Here is a 26,230-nt window from a genome sequence, read left to right as displayed (position 1 = left end):
TGGGCTCAAAGTCCTGACACACACACCCTCCACGCCCCAGGGAACCCAGGGCAGGACAGCAGAGCTTCAGGCACTCCTGAGAGGTGAACAGACAGAAAGAGCCAAACCCTTCAGCTGGACAGTTGTACTCCAGCTGATGCAGCCTAACATGCCATCAGCCTTCCCTGGTGTGAGGACACATCGCTGCTTCACACCCATTCATTGCTCTTTGAGACCCCAGCTCTGTTTCTGCAAAGATCTTTAAGCCAGAGCTTCTTTGGAGAAAGCACAGAGATCCTGAGCATTGAAATGTTCTTGTACAAACTCAGGCTGAGCTGAGGAGATTTGCTCCTGCAGTGACCAAAAGGGTCCTTGTAGCACTGAACTGCAGCTGCTCCCCCACTGTGGCTTTCCACAGCACAGACCAGCACACACATGCCCTTGGACATAAAAGAACTCTTGCCTGCAGGGTCTTTGATACACAAGCCTTAGAAAATTTCCTCCTAATGCTTTAAATTGATGTAAAGTGCTGGCTCAGCATGAAATGGAATCTGTCAGAACGAAAATGAAATTTTGTCATGCATCAGACAGGATGATGCTCCTAATTGCTCTTCCATGATTTAAAAACAAACAACAAAAAACACCCAACAGATTCATTTACTAGCAGATAAAAATGGAGCATCAGATTCTTAGGACTGTATATCTTGAGCAACTTTGTGCTGTTAATCATTAAGCTAAGGCTACCCCCATGTTTCTGCTCTCCTGCTGCAGACAGAGGCATTTTGCTAGTGCCCTTAAGCCAGAAGAGAATTTACGAAGATGACTTTATGGACAACAGCAATTGTCTACAGTGAACTCCAGAAGACTGCTGCACCCAAAGTAACCACATACACACACATATCCTAAAGAACACAACGGCCATTTGGATTTAAATGTAGCAACACTTGCTAGATATTCCTGCATGTGCTGGATATTTACTGTGCATTTAATTGTCATATGTTCATCCAATGTGTCAGATGTTTAAAAATAGTCATTCTTGGTTTCCCTGAGGGAATCTCAGCACAAGGCTTCGTGCCACTGGCAGTGTAACACCTCTACTGCTCAAACAGCCAGCAGTAATTTTACTCCAGTGATTTTGAAGGGTTCTTGTGAGCAAAGAAAGGTACCAAAACATCCCTAGTCTTCTCAAGGTAGAAGCACATACACTATGGCAGACAATCCACAGCAATGCACTTGATGCTGCCCAGAAAAACGTGTCACACTGCAAAGCACAGATAAAGCAAGCTGCAGCCACCTATTTTCAAAAGAGAAATTTCCTTTTTTATATTACAGTAGAGTCACCATTCTGGAAGGCATGGCAGTAGGGCAGAGCTATTGCAGAAGCTCTCTTCTGCTCCCTGTTCTTGCATGCCTACATATATGAGGTTACACCAGGACAGATATTCCATTTTCCACAGACAATGACAGCCAGGCACTAACTGACAAGGTCAGGCAACAGGAGGTACGGTCAGCTTCAGAAAACTCAGAAACAGCAGGTAGTGCCTGAATGAACCCCCTCATAACACAGCTGCTGAGACAAGTATTAAAGCCAAAGTTCAAGCTTCCAGAGTTCTGTATTATCTCTTAGAGAGAGAACACATTTCAAAGGGGCAAGAAAATAGATTTCTAAAAAACAAGCAGGAAAGGAATCAGGTAAGAGGCTTTACTTGTACAGGTAAGAGGCATGGTTCTTTATACCAGGCCTCAGGTTAAAAAAACCTCACAGAAACACAGATACCCTAATCACCAACTGTTGCACAAGCTGGTGTGGTACAACAGGTCTCTCCTGCTCAATCCTTCCATACCTGCAAGGTTCTACAGAGGAGAACGATGGCTGGGCTGGAGGTCTATGTCACAGATCTACCATTTGTATCCAAGATTTTGTCCCTGCAGAGCTTCACAGGTGGGAGAATAAGCAGCACAAGCTTCCCAGCAAGGCATATGAAGCAAGATTCTGAAATTAAACCTGCCAGGATCATATTTCAGATTTTGTTGTGAAGGAGAAGTAGTACTGTACAAAGGTGTAGGAAAGCAGTGGTCTTCTCTATTGCCAAAACAGACATTCCTCAAAAACCTGGAAAAGGCTGTAGTCCAAAGGCTGTAATATCTGCTTTCCAGAGCACAGGCCTTCTGGTAGTCACATGTCCAAACAGTAAAACCAGTTTGCAGAGCCATTTGATGTACTCAGTAGCTCTCCAGGCAGATGCACTTCCTTGACTAAGTGCTATTTCAGAAATTCCCATATTCGTCCATATGGACTCACAAAATAGGCACAGGTTTCTTCAAGCCTAAGCACAGCAGTTTGTCACAGCTCACTGAATCTCACGGTGGCACTGGGAAAGGCAGAGATAAGTGAAATAACACATTCAAAAATTACCATGGCCAAGGCTACTGTCCCTTTATGAAAATAATATACATCAGCCGTTCCTATTTAGATTTTTCCAGCTGGCTGGAAGCATAGCTGGCAGACTCCAGAGACACTTTCTAACCATTCAGAAGAAAATTCTCTTTCCTTGGTAATAATTAGATTCCAAAGAAGCTGCTCATTCAAAAGTGGCAAAGAAATGAGCAGAAAGAAATGAGCAGGCCTTTCAGAAGTCTCTTGGCTGCAGGCTGTCCATATAACAGTGACGAGCCAGCACTGCTGCAAGTCTGCAGCCATGCCACAATGCTAAGTTGGTTTTAAAGAAAAAGGAAGTGGGCATGACTTGGGCATTATCACCTCCTCTCTTCAAGACACAGGTTGCACAGCCACCTCTGAACCTCAAGACAGCAAAGACAGCTTTTCCAGTTTCAAAATAGATCTTGCTTTAGCAAAAATATTTCAGGAAAAATTTCAACTATTCAGACATAGTTTAGGTTAGGATGACACGGAATGGAACAATCAATGACATAGAATGTCAAGTGCCCTGAAATATTCTCTTCCACTCACTACCAGAAGAATGACTGACCAGGGACTTCAGCTTGATTAGAGGACTATCAAACATTCTGTCTGTGACACATCCGTTCCATACAACAGATCTTCATGAAGCAAAGGTAGAAATAGAACAGTCTCACACGAAGAACAGCTTTGCATATAAACTGATGTTTTGCAGAACAGAAAGCACACTAGTTCTCACCTAAAATAGTCTCTTCCTACTAAGTTGAGAAACGGTGTAACAAAGGAGAGCAACAGAGAAGCAGAGGCAAGCCCACAGCTAGGCAGTTTGCCCTGTTGCTCCTGTACTGGAAAGGATGAAAAGTGCTGATTGATAGCAGCTGAAGGAGAAGTTTGTACACAAAAGGTACCAAGACAGCCTCTACAGAGGTCTCAACAGTAACACTGAGAGAAAAGGCAAAACACAGAGAGACGTACAAGGAACTCAAGGCAGATGTGTATGTGGAGACAGACTAATGCCCACGGAAATAGAGGTACAAGTGAGTAGGCTGGTTACAGGTCAGGTACAGTACCTAATCCACTTTGCTTCATCTCAGAAGACTGCCTGGAATAAGTGCTGAAGAGGCGATAACCTCCTGATTTAGAAGAAGATTCAGACAGCACCTGCAAAGACACAGTGTAATTAATCAGCATCATGGTCCAAGTCACCCATTGCTACCTTTACACATCAGTTGAAGGTAAAGAAAGGTGTATCTCTTCCGTAAAACCACCATTTTCAAGAAGTACAAAGGTAGTCATATGCTAGGATTGTGACATTGAATGCTCAATTTTAATTTCAAGATTTTGTTGGATTGTGGAACAGTGGAAGTTTGAAAAGTAAGATGGGACTCATGTAATGAGCATCTTTCCTCCCTAAACTCTTGCTGAGATCCCTGGGACACAAACTTCCTTCTTTAGCAGCAGAAAATCATATCCCCATAAACTTAGTATGTGCCTATCACAAAGAGCCTCTGAGTGCTGGAGGCAGAGGTGACATTGTGAGTAACATACAGTGATGGAAGACTGTTAACACCTCAAACTTTAACTCTGCTGTTTTCTGGTTCAGAAAACTTATGGCAAAAATGCCTGTGAAATCTCTCTGCAAGGAGGGACAATTCCAGAGTACTCTGGAGGTACCAGTCACCTGCTGACTGTGACACTGCCTTGTGACACAGAACAGCCTGGAAGGAGAGGTTAGAACAGTAAAATCAATTTTGTAACTTCACGAGATCAGTGAATGGGACAGTTCTTTGCCCTGACAGTTTAAACATCCTGGATGAATCCATCAGTGAGCAGGGACCCCTGATCAGCACGAGATCTTAGATGGGTTGGAGGAATGAGAAACGTGGCGTTGCCGTTGTGAAAGGCAAAGGCTGGAGCCTAACAGAAGGCAAAGAGGTCACCATAGCTAGATGGTGAGGTGGCATGTAGTCTCATACTGGCTACCAGTGCCTCTACAGAGCATGTAATCCAAATAATGCTTGTGTTTCTCAAGCATTTCCTTACTTGCTCTTCCTCATCAGTTCCTCTGTCCATGTTCCTCTGGCCTGTCCTTCCTCAATGAGGAAGAGTTTCAGAGTTCTGTCTGCCTTCCACAACATCTCTCTTTACCTTCTGCAGATCCTTTCCCAGAATCAACTCTGACTCTGGCATGTTAAACAAATGCCAGGAAACCAAAACCAAGTAAAAAGCCTTTGCAAGAACAAGGAGGGGCACCAATAGCAGGGTTACCTCCATGGATCCCGTCTTGCGGTTCCTGACCAGCGGCGACCTTCGCTGGATGCTGACGGGCTCGGAGGGCTGTGGGGATTTCTGCCGAGCACGGTCCGGCTCATCGCTGCCCTTCTCGTTCGAGAGGTCCTCTAGGCTGCCTTGGTCTGCCTTCTTGTCCTCGTTCTGCCATAAGGAAACACTCCACTCATGTTCACAGGCACATGGCCTTTGCCCATGCTGCCCCACACCAGCTCCATCCAGGCTTGGATCTCTTGCTCTGCCAAGCTCAGGAGGCACCCACAGTCCCAGCAGCCACCCTGACAAATCCAAACGGGACATGGACACGACCTGCCAGCTCCCTGTGGGCACTGCCAGCAAGCAAGTTTCTGCAGCAGGGCCAGACCGAGCAGGACAGTGCCCAAGTGTCCCCTGGGGCTGGCAGCTCCTGCCCAGGTGTCCACTCACCTCTGCTGAGGCCGGCCGAAATCCAAACCCCGTGGGTATGTTCCTGTCCTCCTCGCAGCCTTTGACGCCAGGGCTGAAATGCAGCTCCACATGGAAACGCTCCTCTGAAGAGGGGTCCTGTGAACACATGTCACAGGGAATAGGTAAAAAACCAAACCCAGTTAATCCTACCATCAGCACAGGCCAAGGTCCCACCCCACTGTTAGCCCACCATGCATCCCAGGCCCATTCTTTGGAGGGAAAGCAGGAGCAACAAGCATGAACAGAATGGCTCCAGGCTTGTCCATCCAAAAGGACAGCCCTGATCAGCACACAGCTGAGGCATTCTGACTGTTGCTATTTTGGGACAACAGCCACAGAGGAGTATAACAGAATTGGGCTCTATTTATATATACACACAGCCCCCTAAACCCCAGCCCCTTTTGACCCACTCCTGCTGCAAACCCAGCACAATGCCAGGACAGGGAGAGACTGGGTCCCTCCTGGACCCTCAGTCAGGCTGTTCCAAGATTTAAGTAACTGTCTCTAATAACAATTTTTCATTTACCTTTTTTTAAGGAAGCCAGAGCTTTTACAGTATCTGGCACTAATGATATAAACCCATATAAACTCATCCTGACTGACTGACATATCCACACCACTCGTGAGAGTTCTAGTCACATAGTTTTTGACAAGCATCACTTCTAACATAAGAAGCTCACACCAGCTCTGTGAATACAAGGTTCTAACTCCATAAGGTGTGGGGTAAGGGGCTGCTCCCCTCACCACTACAACCTCCTGCAGCACAGACCTAAGTCACAAGGTCTGATGATCATGATATGCAGTTTGGTGCCAAACCTACTTAGAGCCAAAACCCTCAGCTCCCACATTCCAGCTGTTTATTAAACGATACTCTTTACTGCTTTAATATACCAGTATACATTCCCCTAACTATACCAGCACACTTCTGGAATAAAAAATAGTTAATGGATGTGGAATTTCTGAATATTTTCTAGCTCTATTTCAAAAATACATATCAAATATTACCCAGTTTTATTTATTTTTTCCTACTGTTCACTTGCAATTAATACTTAAAAACAGCAAATAATTTTGCACTAGGAAATGCTTTAAAATAGTATTAATTACATAAGTTTGGTATTACTGCTCAGAATGACATTCTGCTTACACGTAACAAGCATTAACTGGGTCACTGCCTCCCACTTAAACTAAAAACTAGCAGTTGTGTTAATGATCCATCTGTCTTTGCTCACAAGCAGCAAGAGCTCAAGTTACAGACTTCCAATTGAACTCGTCTCTGAGGACTGTGCCTTGCAACGGGGCAGGAAGCATTGTAACCTACTGCTCTATCCCTCACCTTGTTGTTGTCCTCGTAGAGCATGATAACAATCTGGGTCATGTAGTTCAGCTCTGAGATAGCACTCAAATAGTCCATGGCTCTCTTCCACTGCTGGTCTTTGTTTTCCTGATATATACACATAAACAGTCGCATGGGATAAGCAACAGCAGACACGTTGCAGCATTCAGTGAAATGAGAGTGAGAGAGTTCCTCTCTCCACAAGGTAACATTGTCAGGACAAAAGCACCTTGCTTAACTCGCATGAAGAAATGACCTTGCAATGTGGTGGGGTGCTTGCAGTGAGGAGCAGCTGCACAGAGGGATGCTACAGCTGCCCACGCCACCCGTGTGCAGATCTGAGCTGGAAGCCACTGTGCCACTCTGACTGGAGACAAGCAGAGCCCACAGCAGGTTCCCAAACACAGCCATTCTCATGCTACAGAAAGGAGCACAAGGAATGAACCTGTGCTAAATAAGGGGCCAAGTGAAATGCCTTCACCTGATGCTGAATGAAAAATCTGGAGACATGCTGAACCCTTGGGCTCCACACAGCAGGGCAGCCCACCCTTCACTGCCTCCCAGCACTGCCAGGAAATGGTCACACCTGGAGTGTCACCCATGGTGCTGTGGAGCAAATCACCATGTTGATGGACATGAACTGAATCCTCCATTACAATGAACCCAGATGCAGCCAAATATCCCTGTGCTGGCAACATGCCATCATTGGGCATTTAAGTCAGGGAAAAAGGGAGCATCTTATTCAGTGAGCGATTTAAAAGTACTTTTCTGATCACTCTCTATAGATAATGCTATGCTGCCAGAGACACCAGAAATCATGCCTGCTAAGCAAGCCCAAAATCTTCAAGGCATTTCAGACCATGCTTAAAAATGGGAAGATAAATCAGAGAACCTCTCAAGAAGAGTAAAGCAGAGCTTTTCCCAGGATCTACATGTCAATTCATTCAGGAAACAGGTGAAGAGAGAGCAAGTGAAGGGTGAGTTGGATGAATTAGTCCCTAAAAATGTGTAATCTGCCTCTTTGGTAGAGAGCACATCCTGTGAATTTGCAACCTCAAGTCACTTCCTCTGTAAGAAAACTGATTTTATTGACTTAGAATTGGTATAAAGACTATACATAAAGGACTAAGCTCTTGAAGAGTTGAAGGAAGCAGGAAGGAAGAAATTCACTCATCCTCGTTGCCTCATACTACTATTCTCCTAGACAGATAAGCGGTCTGCTTACCTGAAACTAGCAGGACAGATCTTGGAGAAACATGTCTTTGTGCAAGCAAGGGAGGCACTGAGGAAGAACAATCCTCCCCCATGCCAGAAAGGCAGGAAGCTGCAGCATGCAAACACAGCAGAGATGGAGCTGGCCAGACACCACTGATGCCCAGCATTAGTGGAAGAGCTGGCTTAAGGGGAAACCTACAAACATACACTGTCCACCTTGGAAAAGGCTACTGGAAAAAAGTAGGGAGGCTTACTCTGTGAGCATTGCTGGGACACTTACATCCAGTAACCCCCCATAGCGGAAGATACTGAGCAGGGAGTGCACATGGCTCTCACTGGTGAAGTACAGCCGTGTTCGAACGTGGCGACCTGGTGACAGAACTCCTCTGGAGTACCTAAACCAAAATCAGCCCACAGTTACTTGTCTGCCAGTGAATTCCCATCTATCACACATTAGCATTTCTGTACACTTAATGGAACGACACAACCCCACACGGGGAAATGGCAAAGACAGCAGGACAGAACAAATAATGAGAGCACTGGGCACAAGAGCAACAAATTTTGTGAAATCTTAATGGAGACAAATAGTAGGTGGCTCATCACTCTACACTGGGCCGGTGCAGGGAAAGGGATGAGGCATCCCCATACAGCTACAATGGGTACAAGTCTTTGTGGCCCTGTGCTTCCAGTCACCAGTCTCAATATGCCTTCTCCATCTGCCTTCTAGTTCTGGAAGCACCAACATGCCTTCCCCTTGGAGAGTCCTTCAGTGTATGCTCAGTACCTCCTTCCACAACAGTACACTCTTCTGGCATGGGAACCACCCACTGCTCTATAGCTGCCCTCCCCACTGCCAGCAGCATGCAGCACAAGCCTTACAATGGATGTAGTTTGTTGACAGACTCATCTTCATGAGTTCTCTGTAGGTCCATCTGGATCTTTTTTATGAGAGGAAGACAAAAGCCAATAGCAATCTCCAGTTTCTCCTCCTTATTAATCCCATATTCCTGCAGGAACAAAACAACAGATATCCTGAGCCCTGGCTCTTTGCCATATCCTCACGTAAAGGTTCTTTACAAAAGGCCACTTAACTTCAACAGCCCAGTCCGCAGCACCACTGGTTAAGCAAGGACAGGAAAAGAAATATCACTCAACACTTTTCACTTTTTTCCCCATGTATTACAGAGGACTGAGACAATTCCAAGAACCCCAGTTATGTCTGCACATGACTGTCAGTATCCTTCCAACAGCTGAGAGGTGCAAGTACCACAAGCAAATCTCAGATCTCATGACATGCAAACTTATACTGAGCTAGCATGAGCATTAAAACAACAACTGCTATTTGAAAGATAAAAACTGCAGTGTTATGCTGAAAACAGTCAGACTGCATCTCACCAGCAACACTTAAAAAAGTTTAAACCACTTTTGCTCTACAGGGGCAGCTGGACCTTGCTGGTAGAAACTTATCCCACATAAATTAAACTTTGCAAGAAGCAACTCAACACTGCAAACTGAACAAGTCCTAGTTTAACAAACTTGTTGGAACTTTAACAAAATCTCCCTTCATGTCCACAACCCTGCAGGTGGAGGAGGATGGAATATTGCTGTAGCACACACAGGCAGCATGGAGCTGTGCTGTGATGCACTACAACGAACATGGAAAAGCTGCTACACCAGCTGCTCATTACTCTGACCCTGCCAGAATTCTCAACCAGAAGCCCAGTCCAGCAACATTTCAAGTCATAAATGGTTTTGGCTTTATACAAACACTAAGACAGATCTGAGAAACACCCTACTGTGATATGCTGCCTTGGGAGTTAATGTGCAAGAGAATCAAGACAAAACACAAAGGCAAAGGGTCAAACTGGCGCCACAGGCATCTTCATACAGGCTATACCTGGGGTATGATCACATCTGCCAGGGCTTTGGAGAGCTTGAAGAGTTCAGTTGTGCCTTCCAGTTTCAGTGCACAGTTGTGCTGTACATCATACTTGATGCAGTCATATATATCAGGGATCTTGCTGATGTCATAGCGCCCATTCTTCATGCGGAAATCTCGCTCCAGCTTACTCCAGCGCTGCAGCATCAGTTCCAAAGTCTCACTGTGGTACAGCTGCAGGTCTAAAAAGCAGAGAACATCAAACCATATTCACATCCTAGAACCACAGAATCACAGAACCCTGGTTACTGCTGCAGACATTTCAAGTGAGAGCTGTGATTGACTTCTCCCAGCATGAAAGGGCTCCAATTCTTGTGTTACCCACAGGAGTCCTAGTCTGGAAAAGTCACTGGAGCTGTTGCAGGAGTTTTAACCTGCAGCAACAGGCTACTTCTGAAATGCTTGAGAAAAGTGAAACGGTTTGCCTTGTTGCTTAGGTCTGCCATAAATCCCATGGCAGGTCCCCAAGATGGATACCTTTGTAAAACTTCTGCACTCTTATTAGGAAAGTTGAGATGAGCAAATCGCGACTGAAAAACTTGCTATTTACAGTCTCCACAAAAGGCCTGAAAAAACACAGGCATACCCCTCCAGGCTATATGGCTGCTGTTTACATTTACTCTAAACCAAGATCCACATATCATTTCCTTTACATTACAACTCTCTTTAACAGTAATTGAAAGTGGAGCCTTCCACATCAATAGCACATACAGAATTACACTTTACAGTTTCTTTGCTACAGACAAACATAAGCCCTAGTGGTGTTTGGGAGCTCTGAAGATGTACCAATAAATTAATCTCTTCCAGACCCTTTCCAGTTCTGTTGCTCACCTGCAGATTTTGGGTCTTCTAGACGTTTTCGTATCTGGGAGGTGAGATTCTCAATCAGGGTGAACACCTGGTTACAGACCTCAACTGGGTTCTGGATAAAGGTCATGGAGTTGAGCAGAGAAGCACTGCCTGTAGGTGCTAGCTGAAAGAAGATTCAGCAGAGATTAGTTAGTCTTCACAAACTGGGAATGCAAATACCTGCCTTTTGCAGCTGTACTGCTTTCTGACTTAGGACAAAGGCTGTGCTCCCAGCTGAACACAATAAACTGGCCTATTCCTAGGAGTCAGTCTTAAAATCTTCCTCAGGATCAAACTCAGAGGGAGCAAACAACTGCTCTCATCAGATTGGACCTCCCTCCACCTACAATATCCACTCATCTCATTTTGCTTCTCTGCTTGAGCAGAAGGGCTTCATTTTAAGTAGTTATTTGAGATGATAAATATGTTCCTTTCCTGAAAGATTTCAGTCCAGTAATCACATTTCAGAGCCTAGGAAATGTGAACCACTGTTCACACACCACACACTTCACATCAAACCACTGCAGCAATGCTATTCTCCTTCCAGATAGAGGGAGCAATGAAGCCACACTGGTGCTTTACCTTTTCATAATCTTCTTCACAGAACTCAGCATCCTTCTGCATGATTTCACGTAGTCGCGCCTTCACTCTGTGCTGACAGCTGCTAAGGGAATCACTGTCACTGTCCAGCAGACCATTCATATTGGCACTTTTCACCATCTGCACCAGGATGGGGGTCAGCTCTCCTTCCAGGGCCAGCAGACCCTAAAGCCACACCACACAGAACAAGATTTCAGGTCTGTGCAACCCAAGCAACAAAAATTCTGGTAATTTCATGGCCAGTACTCAGGTAATCTAAGTGAAATCTCAACTGTCCTTGAAGGGCAGTTTTACAGTAACATTCCCTTCAGTCAAAGATGACTCAGGCATGCTTCTAGAGCTGTTCAAGCAAAGAAGAGCTCTGCCTGCAGCAGCCCCAGATTTGTCCACGCAACTGTTGAGCAGGCTCAATTTTCAAGCAACTCAATTTGCTTGAAAATGTTAATACAGTAAAAGCTCTGAAGACCAGCTAAGGCCACTGCAGGATTCCCCTTGGCTTTCACTACAAATGAACCTGTCTTCTCCCTAGTCCCCACCCCACACTGCACCAAAGACATTTCATTCCCCTTTTAAATGCAGCAGGCAAGGAATAACCCCCCTAGCTGGGCAGACACCCCAGAAACATTCATTCTATAGGCAATCAATACTCAGCAGTACATCTGGTGTGCTCTAACATCAAGCACCAGCAATAATCCATATATAGCTCCTTCTTGAGTCAGAGTCCTGTCCTGGACAGGACATAAAAGGTGACAGGTGTGTGCAAATACACCAGATGTTCAGTACTGCCCCATACACCTGCTATTATCACAGTGTATCCCAGTCCATCCAACAGAGAGGGTCAAGATCCTAGGAAAACTCCTTCCTCATCACAAGACGTCATCACAGTTTCCTTTAGAACCGGCATATTTTAAGAATAATAAAGCAGAACAAACAGATGCCCAAAAGAGAAGAAAGACCTTTGCAAAAGCTGCTGCTGTCATCTGAACTCTCCCCTCGTCTGAGGCGTAGATCTTGAGATCATGGCGATAAGTGCTGTGCAGCCTGAGCAAGCCGCAGCCAGGGAAACCAGCATAATCGCCTGGAACCAAGGACAACTCAAAATTCATATTCTCACACCTGTAAAATTATCAGCTTCATATACTGGTTTATACAAACAACCTTTATTGTAGTAACAAAGTTATGTAGAGAATTAGTCACTTGCATAGGCAGCATTTATGTAGCTATACAGAAGGACTAAAAATGTAAGAAAGGCTTTGCTTAAGTTGGGAAAGTTAATTTTGAGGAAAAAAGTGAGCTTTCACCAGTCAAGTCTGATGCTGCCCAAATCCTGCAGCAAATGCTACTGAACAGTCTGTAGCAGTTCTGCTAGCCTGAATATCCTGGTGCAGAATGAAGATGTATCAAAAAAAAAAAAATCACTTCTGCTTGTTTTCTGCATGAGAGCAGGTCCTGCAGCCCTCAGAACTGCAGGGAGGGCGGTTCAGCAGGGAAGTTTCCAAAGCAGATCCTGTACAGCTACAATTACCTCACGGCACAAAATGCCAGTTTATTTCCCACGGCTGAGTCAACCACAGGAGTCAGATCAGTAATGGAGGAAAGTAACTCCTGCAGCTCTTGAGTCTGACCTCCAAAGACAGAACGAGTGACAGTGGTCATTATTTGCTGCTACCTGGAATCCCAGGGCAATTCTGCACAGTACCCAGTCACATTGTATGACAAGACAGGAACACCACTCCCAGCTCTGAGCTCAGAACTCAAGAGAAACACCCTGACAGACAAGGACAGGCACAAGCCAGAAGTCAGACGTATGTCTTGGGAAAGCTGCCAGGCACCAAATGCTACCCAAGAACACAGCACTTCCCTGCAAAACAAGATCTCTCCCTCCTCATGAATGGCCACATGGAGAAGTCTACAAAGCTGTTGCTCACAGTGACTCATCTAAGCACAGGGGTTACTTCCCTGTAGGAGGTTATTAGGCTGGTTAAACATGACTTCCCTTTGTGAATCTATGCTGACTACTCACAGTCACCTGCCTATCCTTCATGTACCCAGGAATGATCTCCAGGATTAGCTGCTCCATTAACAGCTCAGGGACTGTGCTGAAGTTGACCTGGCTGCAGTTCCTTGGGCCCTCCTTCTTGTCAGTTTTGAAGCTAAGAGCAACAATTCCTCTCCTCCAGTCCTCAGGCACCTTCCCCCATCCCCAGAGCCTTTCAAAGAGAATCCTTAGTGGCCTTGCAGGGACACCTGCCTGCTCCTTTGGCACTGTGGGTGCAGCCCATCAGGGCCCTCGGGTTCACGTGTATCCAGCTTGCTTAAGTGTCCCCTGACCTGATTCTCTTCCACCAAAGGTAACTCTTTCCTATTCTAGAAGGAAATCTTCTCCAATCCAATTTAAATTTGCCTAATTAATTTGAAATGTAATTAATTAAATTGAATTAATTAAACATACAAGTCAAAGACAAGCATATCCAGTACTGGACTCACTGGATCAATCCAGTGTATTACTCCTGACTCAAAGGCAATCTCAGTAGGTTGGGTTTTTTTTTCCCTTTCAGCTCCTGTTGATTTGTGTATATATTAGATGCTTTTCAGCATCACAGAATTATGGTGGAGAAAATATGGAGAAGTTACCTCCCTATTCTACTGTCTAAGGGCAGAATTATCTGTCTTCCAAGACAGATCTCCTCTTTTCTCTACATTTGACCTAAATTCCTTGTTAATCATTCATAAATTTTGTATTTGCTCCATCAGAATGTACTTTATTAGAACCACCTGTCTTTTTTGAATACTGGCACATTGTGTAAAGAAAGCTGTTGCACTCCAAGACACACTGAAGTTTAACAACAAACCTCTCTGGTTAGCTATGGGATCTCTGGCTGCAAAACCCACCTGAATTATTTATCCCTACCATGCCAACTCAAAAGAACAAAAACTAATCCCAGAGGCTGAATACAGTCACAGATGCCTGAGCAACCCTCACCTGGGCTGGGCAGCCTGGCAGCCATGGGGCAGGACCAGAGGTACCTGGCCAAACTCACCTTGGCCTCCAGGATACATGCAGCGAAAGGCCCGTCCCAGTTCCTCAGCCTGGACTCTTCCTGCCGGGGTCAGCTCTCCACCCCACTTCAGCACCAGCAGAAGGGAGGGGGACGGCTCTCGGCGAGCTTCTAGGAGACAAACAGGTATTCACTGCATCAGATCTCATATCTGAACTTGCAGAGGGAGAGGACAGAAGAGGAGGTTGTCATCAGCACCTTGCAGAGTGTTCTCAACACAAGCCTGACCCAAAATCCCTCAGAAACAAATCAGCAAGTAAGAAAATCAAAGTCACTAGTTTTTGAAGTTTTTCCAGTTTCACAAAACTGGAAGTGCAAGCCCTGTAGAGCCACCCACACCTGAACTCTGGGCTTAAAGATCAGGATAGCACCATCAGGTTTCTTTACCTTCATCTTCACTCGCAGCTTTTGGATGTCCATGAGGCAGATAAGTCAACTGAACCTTACGGTTAATGCCAGAAAAATGTCCATACCTGTCACCAGGGATGGAGAAAAAAAAAACTGAAACAAATCAACTTCTCCCAACCTTTGCCCAGAGATCCCCAGGCAGTACATAGCAGAAATACAGCACAGGCAAGAGACTTTCTGCTACAATGCTCATAGCCAAGGAACATGATTTTTGTCTCTCCAAAGCAGGGCTTTGATGTCAAGGAGAAAAGGTGAGGAGCATGGTGCCTTTCATGTACAGTTACTAACAGGGGACAGAGGAGACCCCAACCTCTGGGAACCAACTGGCCAGGGCACTAGCAGCACAGCTTGCTTTCATATCACATGCTCTGAGGCAAACCCACAGTGTCCCAAGATAGGAATTCTTACATCTCCAAGACACTCTTCAGCTGTTCCAGTTTGGATTTTCTCTCCTCTATTTCACAATCACTGTGAGTTCCCAGCTCCACCACAAGCTGCCGTGCAATGTCCAGCACTTCCTGTTGGAAAGCAGAAAGCAATTCTGCCTCAGACTCACCAGTGCACTCCTGTAAGGCCTCCTGACAGCTTCACCCAGTATTAGGTCCATGCAGACACTCCTCAGAGGCATGTCATTTCATAAGACACAGCTCAGGCAGGACAAACTTTCACACTACAGTTTGCTTCATCCCCACACTGTGCTACAGCCCTACTGAGAGCCAAGCAGGTGCCTCCAATTGCCCCAGGCCCTAGCATGGACCCATCTGTCACCAGAGGCAACAGCAGCTGGTGGGCAAACTGCATCAGGTCATCTGCATCCCTCCAGTTGGGCATCAGGCAGCAGAAGTTTCTGTTTTGCTCTCCTACTCTCACCCAGCTGAGTGTGCACAAGGTGCAGGATGAGACAGGGAGCATCTGTGTGACAGACTGTTGTCCTTTTGGAGGTTTGCATCCTCCCCAAGAACTGGCTTGCACCAGGATCTGTATTACCTGCATATCCCACACAGTAACCCCAGAATGTACTTCCTCACCTGAAGCTGCTCTGGTTTCTTCAGCTTCAACTTCCCTGTCTTGTAACCATCATATTTCTCAAATAATTCAAAGAACCTGAAGAGACAACAAAGAATGTCGATCCATTTTCTGCTGTTTCAATAATACAAGGAGAGTCATTCCTACATGTGCATTCAGTCTCTGTTCTTCAGGGAGAACCAGCAGGCTGCTGGCTCTTCCCTGTGCTTCAGAAATTCTGCAAAAACTAGTGTTTTTCAAAATACAACCAGGAAGTAGATACTACCTTCCCATTTAGTGGGGCACTTCCCTTTTCAACACCTGCCACACCTTCATTCTCCCCTCCAGTGTTCACACAGAAGGTGCCAGGATCCTTGTGGGGAAAGGGGGCTCTCTCAACTGGTCAGAAAGCATTTGCTTGGATGAGCCAGGAAAAGGTACACCCTCCTATGCACTCAGCCCTCCACTCCTGATCCTGGTTTAGAGAACAGGCCCTCGTCCCTTCCCAGCAGCACAGCACCTTCTTCCCTTGGCTCTTACCGGGGATGTTTCACTTCCATCTTCATCTTCTGCTTTGGGGTGCGATCTCCATGACGGATGACTGCAATAACACAGCGAAGCTCCATCCTGGGGAAACACAAGAGAGAGATGACAAATGTGCCCCCTACACTCCAGAACTGCCACCAGGAAGTAGCTTCCCATTGCTCTTTCAGTTCCATTCTGACAGCTGCTTTCCTCAGCAGGAGCAGAATTTCTCCCGGACTAAACCAGACACAAGTGCCTTGGCTGCAGAGAGTCAAAGCTCTGCAGACACTACCAAGTTGAGTGGTTTCATATCAATGTTCAACTATGCTGTGGATCACAAAAAGTTTTGCCTTTGGTCTTCTAGCCTTATGTGCTAGAAAACTAGCAAGGCCAAAGGTATCAAGTGAGGGGCTGCTAAGCATATAGATAATATGAATATTTCAGCTAAATGTTTACACATATTTCACTGGTAGCTCAACATGCACTCTCTCCATGTAGCAGCCAGCTAGAGCTTCTGTCCTAACCCGTTTCCTGTCCTGATGCAGAATTTGGATCCTCGGAAAACCATGTAAGCAGTTTCTGTAATTTCTTCACTTACTGCTCATCTGCATTCATCAAACCTACAAGTAATCTCCAACCTGTCACAACTTCCATGTGCATAGCTAAGCCTTTCCACAGGCATTTCAGGGTTGCAAGCAGCACAGCAGCTGGAGGATGCCATGCTGCTAGTGGTGTCAGGCCCTTGGACAGGGTTTTTCACACTTTGTCCCTCATGTAGCCATCACTGGCATCCTTTTGAGAAGATGGCAGGTACTCACATGGTGCCTGAAGTTGTGGGGACAATGGGGATGTCTTCTGCCTCTGTTGGGATGGACCAGGGGATATGAAATTGGGGAGCCAACTCCCTCATGATTATATTTCTGGAAGAAACCAAAACACAACACTCACAAGAAAATCCATTCCCTTGGTTCTCCACCTCCTCCTTAGCAATCCTGCTGAAAGATGTGAGGAGAGCCAGAGAATTCCCCCTCACTTTCATTGCAGAGACACCTATGCCCCTGTGGGCTAGTAAGGGCAACCCAAAGGAGGTACCAGTTTCCCCCACATCACCAATACCACAACTGGGCTTAGCATGCAATGAAAAGTCCTGGAAGATACATCGAGCCATAGACAAAGACAGCTAATGCCAATGCAGGCAGGAGCTCCAGGGGTTGAAAATAACCCATTCCTCCAAGAGCCAAGCTTTCACCTGCTGAACAAATGACTCACATGAACCACCTGCAGACTTCTCTGACATACTGAACAGGACTCCACATTTCATTTCACTTCACTGTGAGTTACCTTACCACCTTATCAAAACTTGGATTGTTCATACCCAAGGATTTTGGCACAATCATCATAATACTTCATGGAGTTCTTCACAAAGCTGAAGCCATTCACATCACAAACAAAGGAGTGGCCATTGGCCCGCAGGAGGTCGAACCCACACACGGTTTGCTGCAGGAGGAAGCAGAGGATCTGGGATTTAGACACACAGGAAGGAAGCAGTGGGGGACAGCAGCTACCCTGCCAGTGGGGCATACCCTGCCCAGTCCAGCCCTACTGATGCTACAGCCATCCCTCCACACCATGCCCACCTCACAAGCCTGGAATAAGTGTGAAGACATGTCATTAGTCATTTACACCTTCACTGCTGTACCAAAGGCCCTAACCACAAGCCCCCAGATGAAGCCATCAGGGCCAATCCCAGAGCTCTAAAGGCCTGAAACAGAGCAGCTCCTGGATATCCTGCTCTTACTTTCAAATCAAATCAAATAATTTTGAATTTGACTGATTCATTTTGAATTCAGACTGACAAGCACAGACAAGAAGTGCTGCAGGCAAAGACACCCATCACTAAATGGAAAAGGCTACAAGGTAGAAAAGAGATCAAATCCGCATCAGCCCAACTACATGGGGTGCCAGATGCAATGGAGCAGGAACAAGGAGCCCAGTGCTTCTTCTATTAACACTGCTAAACACGTCATGGAACCATACCTAGACTCATATTCACTCTACACAACTGTAAAATAAAACATCAATTTGGACCAGAGTCACCTTTAAAAAAAACCCCCAAAACTAAAAAAAAAAACAAAATCAGACAAACAAAAAGCCCAAATAAACAAAAGAACCAAACACAAGTACAGAAATGCAAAATAAACAACAAAACAAAACAAACAAACAAACAAAAATCCCCAAGAAAATAAGACCAAATTTTCCACATAAACAAAAGCAGGAAATAGTCAAGACAGGATGAGCACAGGTCAGATGGAGAGCAGCATGCTCAGGATATAGTATTAATGCTCAGATATATGTGGGACACCAGACACCTGTCACCCCAGAGGGCATTTGCTGCAGGCCCTCTTGCCTTCCCAGTCACCTCTGCCCAGCAAACTGCCACAGCCAGCAGGACCCACAACTGGCATCAGGCATGGAGGATTGCCATGCCTGAGACATGCCAGAAGGACAAGTTTTAACACCAACCCTGACACAGACCAGACATTTGTAGAGTCCTGCTTGCACAGGAAAGAAAATACAAACCTTAAAGGCTACACAGACTTTACGGGCAACGAGTTTCTCCATGGCAGTCAGCATGACTGGGTAACGAATTTCCTTCCCTTCACTGTCCCGCTCCACTTTCCCATCCAAGGCAGGGGACTTGCGAGCCTCTGCATGGGCATAGTCTGGCCCAACAGTGTACACCTGGAAATAGAGTGAGTACACCTGACTTAACTGCAGCTTCCAGAAGGTATTTCTGCTGCAGACACAGAAAAGGAGATGAGATGGTCTCACACATTCCTCCTGGTGTCATCTACAGAGCACCCACTCCCCTCTTTGGAGCCAAAACTGCAGTCAGCACCTCAAAGCTTAAACACACATTCCAGAGCCTAAGTAGGACTAAGCAGAACTGCTGCACCTTCAGCTCCCCCAGGCCTGACAAAAGAAGGCACCATTCCAGGCTTTTCCTTACCTTTACATCAGTGCCATCCGTAGGCATGAACTCTTCATAAATGTAGGAGCCTGTCTTCCTCACACTGCTCTCTGGGGAGTACACACTGCTCCGACTGCCAATCTGAGAGTACAGAATAAACACCTCAGGGAAGAGCACAGGGACCCTTTTCTTAGACTGAAGCAGAAGAGCAATAGTTTCATCCCATATGTAGAGAATTTAGCAGACTTAATGGATTAGCATCTCAGCCCCCCCAGCTATTACAGCACACTTATTTATGGAGGACAAAAGAGACTAAAATGCAGGCAGCAGATATGCCATTTTCCAGGCTTTAAAGATGAGAAAACTTATTCTAGACTATTAATTTGTCTCCAGTCACTTCAAGGCTATGGAACTAAAAAAAGTGGACAAAGACCTACAAAGCAAGGAGCCTAAGTAATATGCAGATGAAAATAAATTATGACAGATGATAATCCAACCAATTTAACTTCCTTCTAGGACCATGACTGATTTTTTTGACATCTAGGATGATGTTGTTTTCATGTTTAGTAAGGCTTTGGATACAACCTCAAGAGGCATACCTGTATTTTACCTAAGGGAACAATCATTTTAGAATTGATAATGGCAAATGTGTAACTGATTGGAAAAAAGATACATCACTGGGTACTGTAACTGTTCACTGGCAAAATGGAGGAAGTGAGTAAGGGCAGATTTCCTGGAATCTAGGAACAGATACTGCTTTTATCATGTGTGCAAGCTACACTAAATGGGAAGGGCAAGAATGATGTTAAATGACAGGAACATCGTTTTTTTGAAAAATTAATCTTGATAAACCCAGGAGAAATCAGCACACAATTCAGAAAGGGACACAGTGCTCCATGACTACAGGATAAAGGTCACCAAGAGGACGGAAAAGGTGAAGTCTGCACTACAACTAAAATATGTCCTGTGGTTCCCAGGTAGATGGGGTTGAACTAAAAGTTCTAAGAAAGTCTAAAGTTCCCCAACACAAAACCTTCCTTTCCCCATCACCTGCCCCAACATTCCTTCCTGAAGCCACGTACATGGGTCTCAGATCTGTTGGTTCCAACACCAGCTCTGGAGACCCCTCCTCACCTTACGGAAGAGCCGCTGGCTGCCCCCACCTGCTGACGTCGGGTAGTAAATATACACATTGTGGTCTTCAGCACTGACTGGCTTCTCTACAAATGGCTTTGGGAAAACAGCTCCGTTTACCTCCACATGGTCCTCTCCTTCCACCAAGTTGCACTCTGAAGACAGAGCACAGCAGCAGCTCATCAGGAAAGGTGTGACAGTCCTAATGCAGAGCCACAGTCCCTTCCAGGCCCATCAGTTTTGCTGTTGGGATCTTTGCCCACAAAAAACCCCAAGAGACTTATGAGTCAGGCCTCTTTGAGGTGACTGCCAGTATCTGTCCTCTGCAGACTATCTTAAATAGCAGAGCCTGGGGAAATGGCTTTCAGTAGAGGTTGGACACCAACCTTCTGGTCTGTCAGGATCTCGATTGAGCACGGCATAGCGGGGCAGGTCTATTCCCTCCTCCTGAAGGATCCGATACACTTCACGCCTGTAGAGGACAGAAGCAGTGACAGAAGAGTTTAGAAGGCCCTCAGTACACATCAAGGGAAAGAGTTTGCTTCCACTGATGAAGAACACAGTCATATGAACACAAAAAAGCATCAAGACAGACTGCCTGTCATGCAGAGCCGTCCAGTGCCCAGGACTGGCAGAAGCAGCAGGAGCTTTCTTTTATCTTGTGTCAAGTGGCAAACCCCAGTTCTTTCACTAGTTACACCTTGGGATGGCTGCCAGCACCCACATAACACTGCTCACCACTCCAAAGACAAGGCAGGATGTTTAGGATCTGTTGGGAGCCCTACTCACACACAGCCAAAGCAGCCTGGGTATAAGAGCTGAGGTACGTGGCTGCTGGTGGCCTCTACCAACAGATGACTGAGAAACCTCACATGTCTGACCACCACATGCTCCACGGATTCTGACCCAGCCTTGCTCCCAACTTCTGATCTAGAGCCCCATCTCACCACTTGGCTCTCCTGCTTAGAGACTGGTCCTTTTGCTTTAGTCATGGCAGCCTTGTTCTGTAAGAACTCTTCCAATCCCTACATCCCAGCCACTCCTTACATTTACACCAGAAAACAAAGCATGGCTTTACATGGTCTCAACAGTTTTATCCTCAAAGCCATTCCCCTCCATGCTTTGAAGAAACCCCAAAAAGCCACTGCTAAGGTTCCCTTCTTCCTCATCTCACTTCTTTTTGACCAGAAAAATAAAGTCTCCACTGCACACTGAGAAGAATCAGAAGAAGAGGGAAGGGGCTTTAGCGGCTCACAGACACCCACCTGTCCTGGATGTAATACTGCATATCAAGGTCGTTGATCAGAAATGGCTTGCACAGCTTGGCATAAGCAACTGCCTTATCCAGGGGGAATCCTGAAATACAGGGTGAGGACAGAGGGGAAGGCTGAAAGGAAACTCCATTGCCCACAGCTCAAGCAGGCTAAGGACTGCTAGAGATGGGTTACCTTTGGAGTGGAAGGATATCAGGCAGTCACAAGAGGGCCAGTTCTCTACTGGTTCATTCAGAATAACATCCTCCCCCATGATCACCACTGTGATGTACTCAAACTTGCACAGACGTTCCAGAATCTGTGTCATGGGCTTTGACTTGGACTTTTTGGTCATGGCACAGATTCCCACCACGATCTGCCGTTCTGGTGGCTGACAGAGGGGAAGACAGAGATCCATTAAGTAGCATTTAATGTAACACTGAATAGGGGCAAAAAGCAGTTAGGAGCTGGTGATAATTTTTTCTGTGTCCTGTTCCTGGAGGTTACAGAAAAAAATGAATGTTTTCTTTCTGCAGAGACACCTTTGCCCTTTTCACAGGTGCCAGAGTTTTCCTCAAAAAATTCCCTAGCAAAACAGAAAGGTTTACAGGAGTGTCAGGTTAAGTCTCTAGAACAAAGAAATCCACTATTTTTCCCAAATCAGACTTGCAAAAAAAGCTAGATTTCCTGAGGCAGTGAGGACGACTGCACAATGCAATGTGTCCTGTCATGAATGCCACTGCCATGTCCCACAGCTGTGCCACACAGCCAGGTGCTGTGTCCCCTGCAGACCCAACTACCTGCAGCCCCAGCAGTAACCATGCAAAACCTGTATGAGACCCAGGGATCCCATACAGGTGCTCCAGCCCAGAATGCCGGGACCTCCTTACCGATTCCTCCTCTTCATCATCTTCAAAGAAATCGGTTTCGTCTGTCTTCATGTTTGATCCCAGAAATTCTGTCTCATCATCTCTGGAACCGACAACAAACCTGGGAGTGGAGTTCTCTCCTTCACTGGAGGTCGTCAGGGACGACATTGCAGCTTTGGTGGCCGACCATCCCGCTCTGGAATTACAGTGTGCAAAAGGGAGTGAGAGGTCAGATGCAGGGCAGCCCCAGGCCAGCTGCATGATGGAAGCAAGTGATGGTGGGGAGGGCAGGGACTGAACCAGCACGAGGGAGCCCGGGGAAAGTGCTACCCAGCGCAAAAAGAGGGAACAGCAAGACACTCTCAGGGTGGGAGGGGATCTGGAATTCTGGATCATTTTAGATAAGCAGCTCCATTTTGCAATTAACCCCCTTGCACTGGGATGGTGTCACCACCAGCACTGAAATCCTCTAACCCTTACAGTGATGCATGTCCAGCCGCTGCCTAAATCAAGGACAGGGACAGGGGACACTCCTGCAGACTCATATGGCCAACGACATCAACTGGGACTCCAGAAGGCAGGATAAAGCTCAGGTCAGTGACAGTGATTTTCCAATTGCCAATTTTCATCATTTCAGCTCAAGAAGACCTACAGTAACAGAGAGGACAGTTTGAGAGGTGAAGGAGTTTGCAGGGAGGAGAAAAAACAAGTGAAAACTCTGTGGCAGGGAAAGAAGACACAGAGGGAGCATCAGCAACAGTTTGGGTTGCAGGTCAGGGTGTCTGGGTTTGAGTCCAGCTCCAGGCCCTGTACAGACATCCCAAGAACCCCACCATGTGCCTGAGAGCATTGTCCACAGGCTTCTTGAACTTAGACAGGCTTAGTGCTATGACCAGTGCAGAGCAGAGTGGAACAATCGCCCCCAGTGACCACCTGCTGAATATATGCTGTGAGTTAGAGATGCCAGGAAAGGAGCGTGTCCTCCACTGTCACCTTCAAAAGCACTGCCAGCCCCAGAGGGGACAGAGTCTGAACACACCATTCAACTGACCTGCACGTGCCAAGGACACAGCTGTTCACCATTGACCTAAGCTCCACCCACAGCGTCAAGCAGGTGTCTCTCATTGTGCTTTTCCTAATTATAAAGTAGCCAAAATCATCCTCCTGCATAATGGCAACGATGAGGAGAGGACATTGTGAACACTTATCAAGTACCTCCTAAAACTGGACATGAGACACTCTCTGCCATTGCTTCTCATATTCTCACATGATTTCCAGCATTCCCTAGATTTGGAGTTACTGAATTTCCTCTTCAGTGATGCCTTCCCTTACAGCCAGGACACAGCAGAAGACTGCATTGCCACACAGAGCTGTCAGTTCCCAGTCCTCCAGCAACAATAAGAGGCACACCCCAAAGCCATCAGCCTGCTGCCAGAACGGCATCAGGGCAGGTGAGAATCCTCTCACTGGGAACACAACAGAAGATTGCCTTAATTCACCTGAGCAGGGTGGGAAATGCAAAAGACACAGAGCAACCCAGCTGTGAAATCCCCTTGGAAATAAGGATACTTATTCTTACTGCAGGCCTCCAGGCAGGAAGACAGCGTGGTGCCAGAAAGGGCAGGAAATGTAACAGGTGAGTGTTCAGAGAAAGCACTGGAGCAGAAGAACAAGGACGTGCAGCCACACTACCAGGCACTGGTTGCTCACAAGCTCATTAGCAATCATGCTGGATCCACTGGGGGAGTGGACGTCAACCCAAGAGAAACCACACAGGGCACACACAGCAAGCCTGGACTTTGTACATACCACACCAAAGATGATCTCCTCCATCTCAGTCCCATGCACCGAGCCCAGTGCTGCTGTTCCCACAAAATCCTCAAAGCACAGCACACATCTGGCACTGAAAGCCCTCAGCAGGTACAGTATCAGCTGATAGCTGATGATTTAATGAAGTGAAGCAAACCATGCAAAAGGAGGAGGAGGGTTATTTTCTCCAATCCCCTACTCTCCCCTCCCTCCTGGAAAAAAACCAGATCAAGTAGCTGGAAAACCTTTGCCCTAAGAACTCAGAAAGCAACAACTTGTCTATATTCCTCCTCCTATTTCAGAGAAAAAAGCCTCTTCCTTGCTCTATAGCTCTGTTTCAAGGCCATGACACACCACACTCACGTCAGGTAAAAACTTAGAGCCTCACTGAAGATGGAGCCACTGACAGTACAGGCACGTCCATGATGTTAATAAGGAATGCCTCATTTCAGGTGTGGGGAGAGGCTTAACCAGGCCTTTTCCTAGATTTTCTGAAAAGCAGATCCCTTACCATAGACTTACACCAAGCAACAACAGAAGATTAATGAGGCTCTGGCACACGCACACAAAAGGTAAGGATGATTCTGGCTTTGAGTCACAATATTCAGACTTGGTCACAGATACAGAAGGAAGTACATGCCAGCCACTGCAACTAAAGACTTTCCTGCTGCATTTCCAAGAAGGGCAACTGTGATCTGCTGCACAGTCCTACCAAAGGTTACCATAATTACCCAATGAGCAATCCGAATCTGCTGAGACACAGCCCTAAATGGAGCCACAGACCTTGCCTCTGATGGCCTGGGACTGATTCAGCTCCCGAGATTGCCCTGTATTACTGATAAGAAACAAGATAGTAAATTGTTTTCCGGTTCCCCAACAGATCATTCCAGCGCTGTTCAGATAAGAGTGCTCACAAAGTAAAGAGATTCTTTCTGTCCTGTTTGTGAGGTACCAGACGTTTAAGAGGGAAGGTGTGATTAGGTCTTGTATTAAGTTTGTACTCAGTGTGGCGTTAACCAATCAAAGAGTGGGTTTGCAGGTCAGGGTTTTGTTTCATTTCAGTTTTTAAACAAAAGGTGCAGATGCAGGTGCTATCTCTGTAGTGCCGGGCTGATGGACAGGAACATGGCTCATCATATGCCAGCAGCAGGAATTCGGGTTACCCTGGCACGCAGAAACCCTGCAAACATGATCCAACTTCAGAGACCCACAGCCTTGCCAAGCCAGGTCAAGTAAGTGCAGGATCACAACTCTGTGAATACACATAGCTGGCATTTTAAAACACTAATGCTGGCAACGTCTTGTAGAACTACCTGAAATTACTGATGGCCCTACAACTAACCAACCATCCAAAAAACCCAACCCTGAAAGCTCAGACCCTGAGCAGTGAAGTACCTTTGCACACAGGACCAGTAACACACCTTTGTATGACCAGTGACACACAGAGAGCCACTTCCACTGTTACAAGGGCTGTTTGCACCAAGATTAAATCCATACTTCAAAATGGTGAAAGCTGTGCTCTTATCACGGGCACTTACTTGCCTCAGAACAGAACCATCACCTATTCTAGGGTTAATAATTAAAACTATATGAACATGGTATATCAGAATATCAGAGAAACCCCTGTGTTCTGGTAACACGGGCATTCAAGGTGTTCACCTTGACCTTTCGGCCAGGAAGCTGAAGCCAAGTTCGGTCTGTTCAAGCTTTCAGCGAGGCCGAACACACCAAGAGCTGCAAACCCGAGCGCGGGGCAGAGCGAGGCAGTCCCTCGGTTCACCCCGAGAGTAACACCGCACACCGCCGAGACCTTACACTGCTGATAACCAAATATTTGACCAGACTCGTGAGACCTGTAAAGCGGGAAACTCCTCAGCGCAGGAATTCCCCCGACGCGGTCGCTGTTCCTGAGGGTTTATTGCAGGGCGGCCGCTGCCGTTCTCCCCCGCGGCGGCTTCACAAACACCGGTCCGCCCGGCCCGGGAGAGCCCCCGGCCCCGGGGAGCGCGGCAGGGGCACAGCAGGGCCGGGACCGGCCCGGGACAGCGGCGCCACCGCGGCCAGGGCGAAGCGGGCGGGCACCGGCACGGGCCGGCACGAACAGGCCCCGAGCGGCCTGGACGAGGC

General features: G+C 46.6%; 1 protein-coding gene across 9 annotated transcripts in view; it reads right to left on the bottom strand.

Annotated features, from left to right (window-relative positions):
- Window positions 1–26,230, bottom strand: part of PPIP5K1 (diphosphoinositol pentakisphosphate kinase 1) — a 45,202-nt gene that overhangs the window by 18,618 nt on the left and 354 nt on the right. For 4 of the 9 annotated variants that reach the window (XM_083870613.1, XM_083870608.1, XM_083870615.1 and 1 more), the window contains exons 2-26: window positions 22,775–22,942; window positions 22,316–22,490; window positions 21,621–21,816; window positions 21,438–21,528; window positions 20,559–20,644; window positions 20,173–20,327; window positions 19,078–19,179; window positions 18,648–18,809; window positions 17,443–17,564; window positions 16,886–16,987; window positions 16,083–16,169; window positions 15,566–15,641; window positions 14,946–15,055; window positions 14,517–14,602; window positions 14,112–14,240; window positions 12,027–12,148; window positions 11,053–11,235; window positions 10,453–10,594; window positions 9,580–9,803; window positions 8,562–8,689; window positions 7,963–8,077; window positions 6,468–6,575; window positions 5,114–5,230; window positions 4,667–4,831; window positions 3,469–3,559 (exon numbers count right to left, since the gene is read on the bottom strand). In XM_083870613.1, coding sequence (XP_083726739.1) covers window positions 3,469–3,559; window positions 4,667–4,831; window positions 5,114–5,230; window positions 6,468–6,575; window positions 7,963–8,077; window positions 8,562–8,689; window positions 9,580–9,803; window positions 10,453–10,594; window positions 11,053–11,235; window positions 12,027–12,148; window positions 14,112–14,240; window positions 14,517–14,602; window positions 14,946–15,055; window positions 15,566–15,641; window positions 16,083–16,169; window positions 16,886–16,987; window positions 17,443–17,564; window positions 18,648–18,809; window positions 19,078–19,179; window positions 20,173–20,327; window positions 20,559–20,644; window positions 21,438–21,528; window positions 21,621–21,816; window positions 22,316–22,462 — 3,046 coding nt within the window. In that variant the 5' untranslated portion in view covers window positions 22,463–22,490; window positions 22,775–22,942. Of the gene's footprint in view, window positions 1–3,468; window positions 3,560–4,666; window positions 4,832–5,113; window positions 5,231–6,467; window positions 6,576–7,962; window positions 8,078–8,561; window positions 8,690–9,579; window positions 9,804–10,452; window positions 10,595–11,052; window positions 11,236–12,026; window positions 12,149–14,111; window positions 14,241–14,516; window positions 14,603–14,945; window positions 15,056–15,565; window positions 15,642–16,082; window positions 16,170–16,885; window positions 16,988–17,442; window positions 17,565–18,647; window positions 18,810–19,077; window positions 19,180–20,172; window positions 20,328–20,558; window positions 20,645–21,437; window positions 21,529–21,620; window positions 21,817–22,315; window positions 22,491–22,768; window positions 22,943–24,103; window positions 24,999–26,230 lie in introns of those variants that run through there. The other 5 variants (XM_083870614.1, XM_083870612.1, XM_083870609.1 and 2 more) reach the window with 4 other exon arrangements.

Source organism: Zosterops lateralis, assembly GCF_965231275.1.
Source record: "Zosterops lateralis genome assembly, chromosome: 13".
NCBI classification, from domain to species: Eukaryota; Metazoa; Chordata; class Aves; order Passeriformes; family Zosteropidae; genus Zosterops; species Zosterops lateralis.
This window is presented reverse-complemented; position numbering and strand designations above follow the sequence as displayed.